Here is a 9,778-nt window from a genome sequence, read left to right as displayed (position 1 = left end):
CACCAAAAACAATGGTAACAAAAGCCAAAATTAACAAATGAGATCTAATTAAGTTAAAGAGCTTCTGTACAGCAAAAGAAACTATCATCAGAGTGGACAGGCAACATACAGAATGGGAGAAAATTTTTTGTGATCTACCCATCTGACAAAAGGCTCATATCCAGAATCTACAAAGAACTTAAACAAATTTACAAACAAACAAACAAACAAAAAAACCAACTTCATCAAAAAGTGGGCAAAGGATATGAACAGACACTTCTCAAAAGAAGACATTTATGCAGCCAACAAACATATGAAAAAAAGTTGACCATCACTGGTCATTAAAGAAATGCAAATCAAAACCACGATGAGATACCATCTCATGTCAGTTAGAATGGCGATCATTAAAATGTCAGGAAACAACAGATGCTGGAGAGGATGTGGAGAAATAGGAACGCTTGTCCACTGTTAGTTGGAGTGTAAATTAGTTCAATCATTCTGGAAGACAGCGTGGTGATTTGTCAAGGATCTAGAACTAGAAATACCATTTGACCCAGCAATCCCATTACTGGGTATATATCCAAAGGATTATAAATCATTCTATTATAAAGACACATATGCATGTATTTTTATTGCAGCACTATTTCCTACTTTTGCTATCTCTCTTCATTCATGAAGTTTCTTTGGAGATAGACCTAGCTTATCCTCCAGGAAAGTATTTTGCATGAGGCCAGTTACTCAGTACTCTTAAGTTTCTCTAAACTGAAAATAATTTTTAAAGTGCCTGGGTTCCCTAAAATATTAAAAATAAGACCCATTAACCATATGATTAATTATATGATCCGGTGATCCTAATTCTGGGTAAATATCCAAAAAAAAAAAAAAAACAAAAAACAAAAAACAAAACCGAAAGCAAGGTCTCACAGTGATATTTGTACACTCATGTTCATAGCAGCATTATGCACAATAGCCAAAAGGTGAAAGTAACCCAAGTGTTTATCAATGAATAAATGGATAAACAAGATGTGGTATTTACATACAATCTTATTTTTTTGTGTGAGACAGTCTCACTCTGTCACCCAGGCTGGAGTGCAGTGGTGCGATCTCGGCTCACTGCAACCTCTGCCTCCCAGGTTCAAGCAATTATCCTGTCTCAGCCTCCCAAGTAGCTGGGATTACACAGGCACCCACCACCATGTCTGACTAATTTTTTTTTTGTATTTTTAGTACAGATGGGCTTTCACTGTGTTAGCCAGGCTGGTTTCGAACTCCTGATCTCAAGTGAGCCGCCTGCCTCAGCCTCCCAAAGTGTTAGGATTACAGGCATGAGTCACCGCACCCGGCCTTAATGGAATATTATTCAGCTTTAAAAATGTAGGAAATCCTGTCATATGCTACAAAGTGGATGAAACTTGAGGACATTATTCAGTCCCCAAAAGAAAAATACGGTATGACTCCAGTTATATGCAGTGTCTAATGTAATTAAATTCATAGAAAATAGAATGGTGGCTACCCGGGGCCAAAAGGAGAGGAAAGTGGAGAATCGTTCTTTAATGCATACGGAGTTTCAATTTTGCAAAATGAAAAAGTTCTGGAGATCTGTCACACAACAATGTAAATATACTTAACACTACCTAAGTGTACACTTAAAAATGATTAAAATGGTAAATTTTTATATTATCTGGTCTTTACCCCGATTTTTAAAAAAAGTCCCTAGACCTCATGTTTCTTTCTAGCTGCACCTGTTTTGGAAGAACTTTCCATGATCACTAACACCTCTTTTTTATCTCCCACTCCCTCTTCAACCCACTACCATCTGACTTCTGCCCTTGTTCAGGTTGTCAATGACCATTCTACTAAACCTGCTCTTGCTAAGGTTGTCAACCTCCCTATATGTTTATGCTTAGTATACTCAACTGAGAGTACTGGGTTCTGCTCACCACTTATTTCTAGAAGCTCTTACATCCTTTGGTTTCTGTGAGGCTTCGCCTTGTTCTTTGACAGACAACTGACAACTTTTTTCTAAGTCTTTTTTTTTTTTTTTTTTTTTTGCTGCCTTTTTTCCTTCATAAATGCTTGACCTGCTGCTTTTTGTGTCTTTACAGTTCTTTATAGATTTCTTATGAAAGCTCAACTAAACCTGAAGTACCAACTATCAAATTTATCTCCGATCAGATCTCCCTCTGCCTGGTCAATTCTAACTGAATGCCCCATAGGCTCTTCTAAACTTAACTTCTCAAATTAAACTCATCATCCCTCCTCTGTGTTCCCTTGCTCAACGATATTTATCCCCAAATTCTATTCTGAAATCTGGGAGTCATAGTAGAATCCTAATTCTCCTTTATGCTCTACATGAAATTAGTCAAAAAGTTCTATTGATTATAAGCCCCATTAATTCTCAAAATTCATCTCAACTGTCACTGCTTTAGTTTAGATTTTCATCACCCACTGCCTTCAAGCTGGTGTCTCTGTCTCCAATTTCGTCTTCCTCAAATTAATCTTCCATGTTGTGTTACAGAGATCAGAAAAGTTAAGTCTGACCATGAAGCTGGCCTACTTAAAAATCTTCAGTAGCTTACTGTTGCTCTAAGGGTAAACTCTCTACTCCCTAACATTCAGCATACCAAAGGCCCTGTGCTCCCTCGATGACTCCACTCTGGATTCAGCTATACTGTTTTTGTAATTCCCAGCAAGGTGCCATTAATGGCTTTGTTTGTGCTCTTCCCTCTGCCTGGACTGTCTTTCCCTGTCTGCTTGGCTAAGCTCCCTTCATAATTTGGCTTAGGTATCCCCCATTCATGCTCCCACAACATCCGATGCTATGCTGTGAGCACTACTGTGTCCGGTCCCTCACTATATCTAGTTCTTCCAAGGCAGGTACTAAATTCTTCATCCCTGCACTCCGCGCCCTAGCACCATGCCTTTTCGTGAATCACTCCCTGGTTGGGGGTACTGGGGTGTATGTGTATGCACATGTGCGTATATGCGCACTTGAATGGAGAGTGAATTTGAATTTTGGCTGGGCACACGGCGCAGTGAAGACACGAAAGGGGCACTATTTTAACTCAACCTTTTCCCGTGATCACCACCGAAATTACTGATCAATCACCTCAGATCTCTCAAGCAGTCCAGCCTACGCACCAGTACTCCACCTCTGCGCCTGCGCGGGGAGGGTAAGGCGGGGCCAGCAACTTCCTCAGGGGGAGGGAGATTGCACAGTGGAGCCGCCAGTTGAGAACGACTCTGATCCGGCTCAGCTTTCCAATCAGCTGCGGAAGGAGCCACGCTTTCTGGTTTGCAACATGGCAGCCACCAGTGGAACTGATGAACCGGTGAGACGCAGCTCTGGGGTCGGGTGAGTGGGGAGGTCTAGCCAGGTGGAGCCTTTTTTTTTTCTTTTTTGAGACAGGGTGTCACTCAGTCGCCCAGGCTGGAGCGCAGTGGTGGGATCACGGCTCACTGCAGCCTCGACCTCCGGGATTCAGGTCTTCCGCCCACCTCAGCCTCCCGAGGAGCTGGGACTACGGGCCCGTGCCACCACGCCCAGCTAATTTTTTTTTGTATTTTTTGTAGAGACGGGGTTTCGCCATGTCACCCAGGCTGGTCTCAAACTCCTGGACTCAGGCGATCCGCCCGCCTCCAGCCTCCCAAAGTGCTGGGATTACAGGCACGAGCCACCGTGCCCGGCCTTGGGTGGAGCCTTGAACTCTTTTTCCCCCTTTCTAGGTTTCCGGGGAGTTGGTGTCTGTGGCACATGCGCTTTCTCTCCCAGCAGAGTCGTATGGCAACGATGTGAGTATGACTCACCCATAGCTCCCACCCCCTCAGCTAGCCTGGGATCTCTGCAGGACCTGCCGCTAAGTTACAACTTCATGTCCTGATAATCTACCGCAGACCCTCTCCGCTTACACCAGAAACCGCACCTGCGTTCAATTCGTTTTAATCTTAGTACACAAACGCAAGACTAACGCCTGTGAAAGTGGTTCCCCAAGTTGGCCACGCTTTAGAATTACTGGGGAGCTTTTAAACATCCCGCTGCCTAGATTGCTGTTCATACCATCTAAATCAGAATGCCTGGGGAATGAGAGCCAAGAATCAGTATTTTTAAAGGGTCTCTGAGGGATTCCATCGTGCAGCAAAGTTGGACTGGCTTATGTGTGTCTGGTTTAGAAAATTACTGAGAAAGTATATGACATATTTTCCAAAACAAGACAAGGGGATGTGAGAATAGTAAAAACACCCAAATAAGAATGTGATACATATAATGAGTGGGTCAGGCCATAAGATCCAAATAATTTAGCTGAAGGAGAAATCCCTAAGGGGTCAAGGCAGTAGAAGACTTGACTGAGGAAATGGAGCTTTAACTGTATCCTCCAAGTGTTGGTGGACAAAGGACATGGACTGGCAGGTAGGAAAAGTGCATGGTCTAAGGCCGGGAGATAACAAATGCAAATGGCTTTTTCTGGAGTCAGTGAAATAGCTCGGTCTCGTTGGAATGGGAGATTCCAGTGGAACAGGTGGGTGCTTGGTAAGACTTACTGTAACCTTGATCTGTTTCATGTGCTAATTCATTTCTAGGTGTTACAGTATGGGGAATTGGCTGGCAAACAAAAATGATTACGACATGCTTCAATCTTAAAAATTGAAAGTAATTTTCATCTTGATTCTTTGTTCACCCAACAACTCAGTGGAATTGATGGGTGTATTATTTCAGTTTTACAATGATTTAACTCAATCCCGAGAAGGTGATTTGTCTACTGCTTTATTTAGTCTCCCAGCTTTCACTAGCAGCTGGGAAAAGATAGGCAGTGGCTCACTGTGTTCATTACACTGTGTAGGTAGCTTCTTTTGGTTGTCATACGGACAAAAGAATTATTGTCCAAATTTATTACTCCAGTTTTTATCATTTGACAGTAACATCAAGTTTGGTAGCCCTCTTGAGCATTAACTAGACATCCACATACTTCCTTAATTTGTTATTCAGTAGTAGGATGGGGAGATTTATGACCTGGCATTCTTCACTCCTTTGCAGCCTGATATTGAGATGGCTTGGGCCATGAGAGCAATGCAACATGCTGAAGTCTATTACAAGGTGAGTTGTCTGTCTTCATCATTAAGCAGAATTAAACATGTAATTATAGCATATGATGCTCTGCTTATCACTATTCTCAGCAAGTTAAACAGTTGTGTTTTGGAGATAGTTTTTATTAATGTAAGTTCTTACCCACAGACAACAGAGGAGTGAAGGCAAATTTGTTTCTACAATGAGTTCTGCTGCTTTACCCAGTGTTGTAATGCTAACTGACAAGAGGGCGTCTGGCCCATACATAGTAGGCACTTAATAAATGTTTGTTGAATGAACGAGCAATCCATGGAGGGCAATAGCCAGGCAGTACTATGGTTAAATAAGCCAACTGCCAAATTGGTGGAAGGGATTGTAATAATATGTTGGCTTAAACTGTCATGATTTCATCCAGGATGTAGGCTGTCGACACTTCTTGAAGAGATCTTCTGCCCTGAGAACCATAAAGGTTTTCTGGCGGGAATGGGGAAGATAGAAGTATAGTAAATTACAAACTAGCATCTGTATGTTGTCTTACTGTTTGGCAGCTGATTTCATCAGTTGACCCACAGTTCCTGAAACTCACCAAAGTAGATGACCAAATTTACTCTGAGTTCCGGAAAAATTTTGAGGCCCTTAGGATAGATGTATTGGACCCAGAAGAACTCAAGTCAGAATTGGCCAAAGAGGTAAAAATTCTCTTTCTTAAATATTACTTAGCATTTAACCAACAATTTTTGATTGTGAATGTTTTTTTTACATTTAAGCTCTTTTTTTGTTTAAGAAAAATATGTGAAGAACCAGAACTACTTTTCTAGTTTTAATCAACTAAGTTAGGAAATGAATGTTTTTCCAGTTTATGGACTTTTCATGTTGTTGAGTCTATTTTTTTCTCCTTTTTGTCTTGGATATTTTAAATCTCCACCCATCAGCCCTTTCAGAGGAGGATGGATCAGTTTATTTAAGTCATATAGCCAGAAGACTTGGATGGGGAGTGGCAAATAGGGTATAGGAAGGTGTTTTGATTCTCTGGATTTAAGTTCATGTGATTACAGGCCATGGATAACTGGAAAACTTTTGTTTTTCATTGCTTATGTGATTATCCTATACTTTGATAGGATACTAACACTTTTACAGTTAGGAAAAAAATTTTTTCCTTGAGAGTAAACCCTTGGCTAATGAAGAATCTAAAGTTTTTTTTTTTTTTTTTTTTGATATAGGGTCTCACTCTGTTGCCCAGGCCATCTCAGCTCACTACAACCTCCACCTCTCAGGCTCAAGCAGTCCTCCTGCTTCAGCTTCCCTAGTAGGTGGGACTGCAGGTATATGCTACCATGCCCAGCTAATATTTTGTATTTTTTGGTAGAGGCGGAGTTTCACCTTGTTGACCAGGCTGGTCTTAAACTCCTGAGCTCAAGCGATCTGCCTGCCTCGGCCTTTCAAAGTGCTGGGATTATAGGCGCGAGCCACCGCACCCAGCCAAGAATCTACACTTTTAACTTCTAGCAGGCAGTTAGTGATCTTTGTCTTTGGAAAATTGTCACTACTGAATGGACTTCTTTATTAAAATCATTTGTGTTTTAGTGGGGATAGATGACCATTTTGGGCTGAACTGACCAATAACTTCAAAACAAAACAATTTACTTAAGAAATGATATTTTAATTCTGCAGCAAAGGATTTATATATTTTTCAAGTAAAATATTGTTCATCTTGGGAAATACCAGTCTAAAGACACAGTAGGTAGCACAAAAACGCATTGCTAGTTTCACTGTGAAACCAACAATCACCTCATTCCTAGTCTCACTGTGATTATTTTCCTTACTGGGGAAATGGAAGTCCCTCTCCTGGCCTTAGTACATCAACCTCTTGCATTTGTCAGCTAAAGCATTGTATTTGCCTTTATAGAAGTGGAGGCCATTCTGCTTGAAGTTTAATGGGATTGTTGAAGACTTCAACTATGGTACTTTGCTGCGACTAGATTGTTCTCAGGGCTATACTGAGGAAAACACCATCTTTGGTGAGTTTCTTCCCTCTGGAATTGTTTCTCTATAAGGAGACTGAACAGTCTGGTTTTACTGATGAATCAGTGACACGTATAGTTAGGTCACCTTATCTTGTTTCATCTTTAAAGATCTTGTTGCTATTTTTTACGTAACTTGAAGATAGTTAAGTATTTTCAATCTCATTAATATGAGATTGGAATTAAAGGTCTCTGAAGTTTATGACTATACTCGAATGGTTTGCATGTTATTTCAATTTTGTCGGATTTCCAGCATATTTAGGGAGCAGGCCAGGCACAGTGTCTCATGCCTTGTAATCCCAGCACTTTGGGAGGCTGACATGGGCGGGTCACTTGAGCTGAGGATTTTGAGACCAGCCTGGGCAACATAGGGAGATCCCATCTCTAGAAAAACATTTAAAAAATTAGCCAGGTGTAGTTGTAGTGGTGAGTGTTTGTAGTTCCAGCTATTCAGGAGACTGAGGCAGGAGGATTGCTTGAACCAGGGAAATTGAGGCTGCAGTAAGCTGTGATTGTGCCACTGCAGTCCAGCCCTGGTCATCAGAGTGAGACCCTGTCTCAAAAAAAAGAGATTTAGGGAATAAACTGAGAGTAGGATGATAATCAATTCTGTTCATTTTTCAGCCCCCAGGATACAATTCTTTGCCATTGAAATTGCTCGGAATCGGGAAGGCTATAACAAAGCTGTTTATATCAGTGTTCAGGACAAAGAAGGAGAGAAAGGAGTCAACAATGGAGGAGAAAAAAGAGCTGACAATGGAGAAGAAGAGAACACCAAGAATAGAGGGGAGAAAGGAGCTGATAGTGGAGAAGAAAAAAAGGAAGGAATCAACAGAGAAGACAAAACTGACAAAGGAGGAGAAAAAGAGAAAGAAGCTGACAAAGAAATCAACAAAAGTGGTGAAAAAGCTATGTAAGGTATACAGGGAACAGCACTCTAGAAGCTTTGACTTAATTGAGTCTACAAGTGCCACGGTGCTACTTGCATAGACCCCTTTGGTGAAATGTAAATTCATGTACAATTGAAGGATACTCAGGAGGACATCTTTCTAGTCTAACAGTCAGGAACTGCTCTGGTCATTCCCTTGTATGAACTGTTCTAAAGACTATTAGTGGGGTGTTAATTGATTTTTCCTGGTATACTGTTTCTTGGATGACACCACTGGTCAAGTAAGAAATTTGTAAATAAATTTCTTTTGGTTCTTATTATCTATATCTGTGACTGATTTTAAAAAGGTATTTGACACTTGAAATTTTTTTCAAATATATAATCTCATCACCATGTCTTATATATAATAATTTACTCCTGTTTCTTACTGCATCTCACTGTTTCCTGTAGTAAAGTTCTCTAAACTTGTTAAGTTATACCCGGTGTTGGGATTAGAAGTCCTTACATAAGAATTGACTCTTAATCTCTGAGTGACTATAACTCCCTGATTTCTTTGCTATATATGACTAAAGATTTGATAAATATCTGCAACCTGAACCTGTCAGACTAGTGAATGCAGCCCAGTTTATGTTAGAAGAATTAGAAGAGCAAGAGACTGGACATGCTTCAGTATTTGCTTTTCTTTTGGTAGCCAGAATGTTGCCTGAAAGCTAGCAAAAAAAAAAAAAAAAAAAAAAAAAAAAACCGGGGTGGTTCGCTTTTTTTTTTTTTTTTTTTTTCAGACGGAGTCTCACTCCGACTTCCAGGCTGGAGTGCAGTGGCACGATCTCGGCTCACTACAACCTTGGCCTCCTGGGTTCAAGTGATTCTCCTGCCTTAGCCTCCCAAGTAGCTGGGACTACAGGCGCGTGCCACCACACCCAGCTAATTTTTTGTATGTTTAATAGAGACGGGTATTCTGTGAAGAAAGTGGATGATAGCTTGATGGGGATAGCGTTAAATCAAGAAATTACTTTGAGCAGTATGGCCATTTTCACTATATTGATTTTTTTCTCTCCATGAGCATGGAATGTTCTTCCATTTGTTTGTGTCCTCTTTTATTTCACTGAGCAGTGGTTTGTAGTTCTCCTTGAAGAGGTCCTTCACATCCCTTGTAAATTGTATTCCTAGGTATTTTATTCTCTTTGTAGCAATTGTGAATGGTAGTTCACTCATGATTTGTCTGTTTGTCTATTTTTGGTTTATTGGTGATTTTTGCACATAGATTTTGTATCCTGAGACTTTGCTGAAGTTGCTTATCAGCTTAAGGAGATTTTGGGCTGAGATGTTGGGGTTTTCTAAATATACAATCATGTCATCTGCAGACAGAGACAATTTGACTTCCTGTCTTCCTATTTGAAAATGCTTTATTTCTTTCTCTTGGCTGATTGCCCTGACCAGAGCTTCCAATACTACGTTGAATAGGAGTGGTGAGAGAGGGCATCCTGGTCTTGCGCCGATTTCCAAAGGGGATGCCTCCAGCTTTCATCCATTCAGTATGATATTGGCTGTTGGATTATCATAAATAGCTCTTATTATTTTGAGATATGTTCCATTTCCATCAATACCTAGTTTATTGAGAGTTTTTAGCATGAAGGAGTGTTGAATTTTATGGAAGGTCATTTCTGGATCTAATGAGATAATCATGTGTTTTTTGTCATTGGTTCTGTTTATGTGATGGATTATGTTTATTGATTTGCATACATTGAACCAGCCTTGCAACCCCGGGATGAAGCCGACTTGATCGTGGTGGATAAGCTTTTTGATGTGCTGCTGTATTCGGTTTGC

General features: G+C 40.6%; 1 protein-coding gene across 4 annotated transcripts; it reads left to right on the top strand.

Moving 5' to 3' along the window:
* The first annotated feature begins 3,049 nt into the window (after positions 1-3,049).
* On the top strand, positions 3,050-8,381 carry PBDC1 (polysaccharide biosynthesis domain containing 1). 4 transcript variants are annotated; one of them, XM_011971752.1, is made up of 6 exons: positions 3,050-3,311; positions 3,706-3,771; positions 5,012-5,071; positions 5,590-5,730; positions 6,948-7,059; positions 7,760-8,381. In XM_011971752.1, exons 1-6 carry the CDS (start codon positions 3,282-3,284, stop codon positions 8,050-8,052), a joined length of 702 nt encoding a protein of 233 aa, XP_011827142.1. In that variant the 5' UTR covers positions 3,050-3,281; the 3' UTR covers positions 8,053-8,381. The 4 variants fall into 4 exon arrangements, with proteins under 4 accessions (XP_011827142.1, XP_011827141.1, XP_011827143.1 ...); XM_011971751.1 differs by having other exon boundaries at positions 7,687-8,275; XM_011971754.1 differs by having other exon boundaries at positions 3,290-3,334; positions 7,687-8,277.
* The last annotated feature ends 1,397 nt before the right edge of the window (positions 8,382-9,778 follow it).

This window comes from Mandrillus leucophaeus, unplaced genomic scaffold, assembly GCF_000951045.1.
Source record: "Mandrillus leucophaeus isolate KB7577 unplaced genomic scaffold, Mleu.le_1.0 Scaffold1242, whole genome shotgun sequence".
NCBI lineage: Eukaryota > Metazoa > Chordata > Mammalia > Primates > Cercopithecidae > Mandrillus > Mandrillus leucophaeus.
This window is presented reverse-complemented; position numbering and strand designations above follow the sequence as displayed.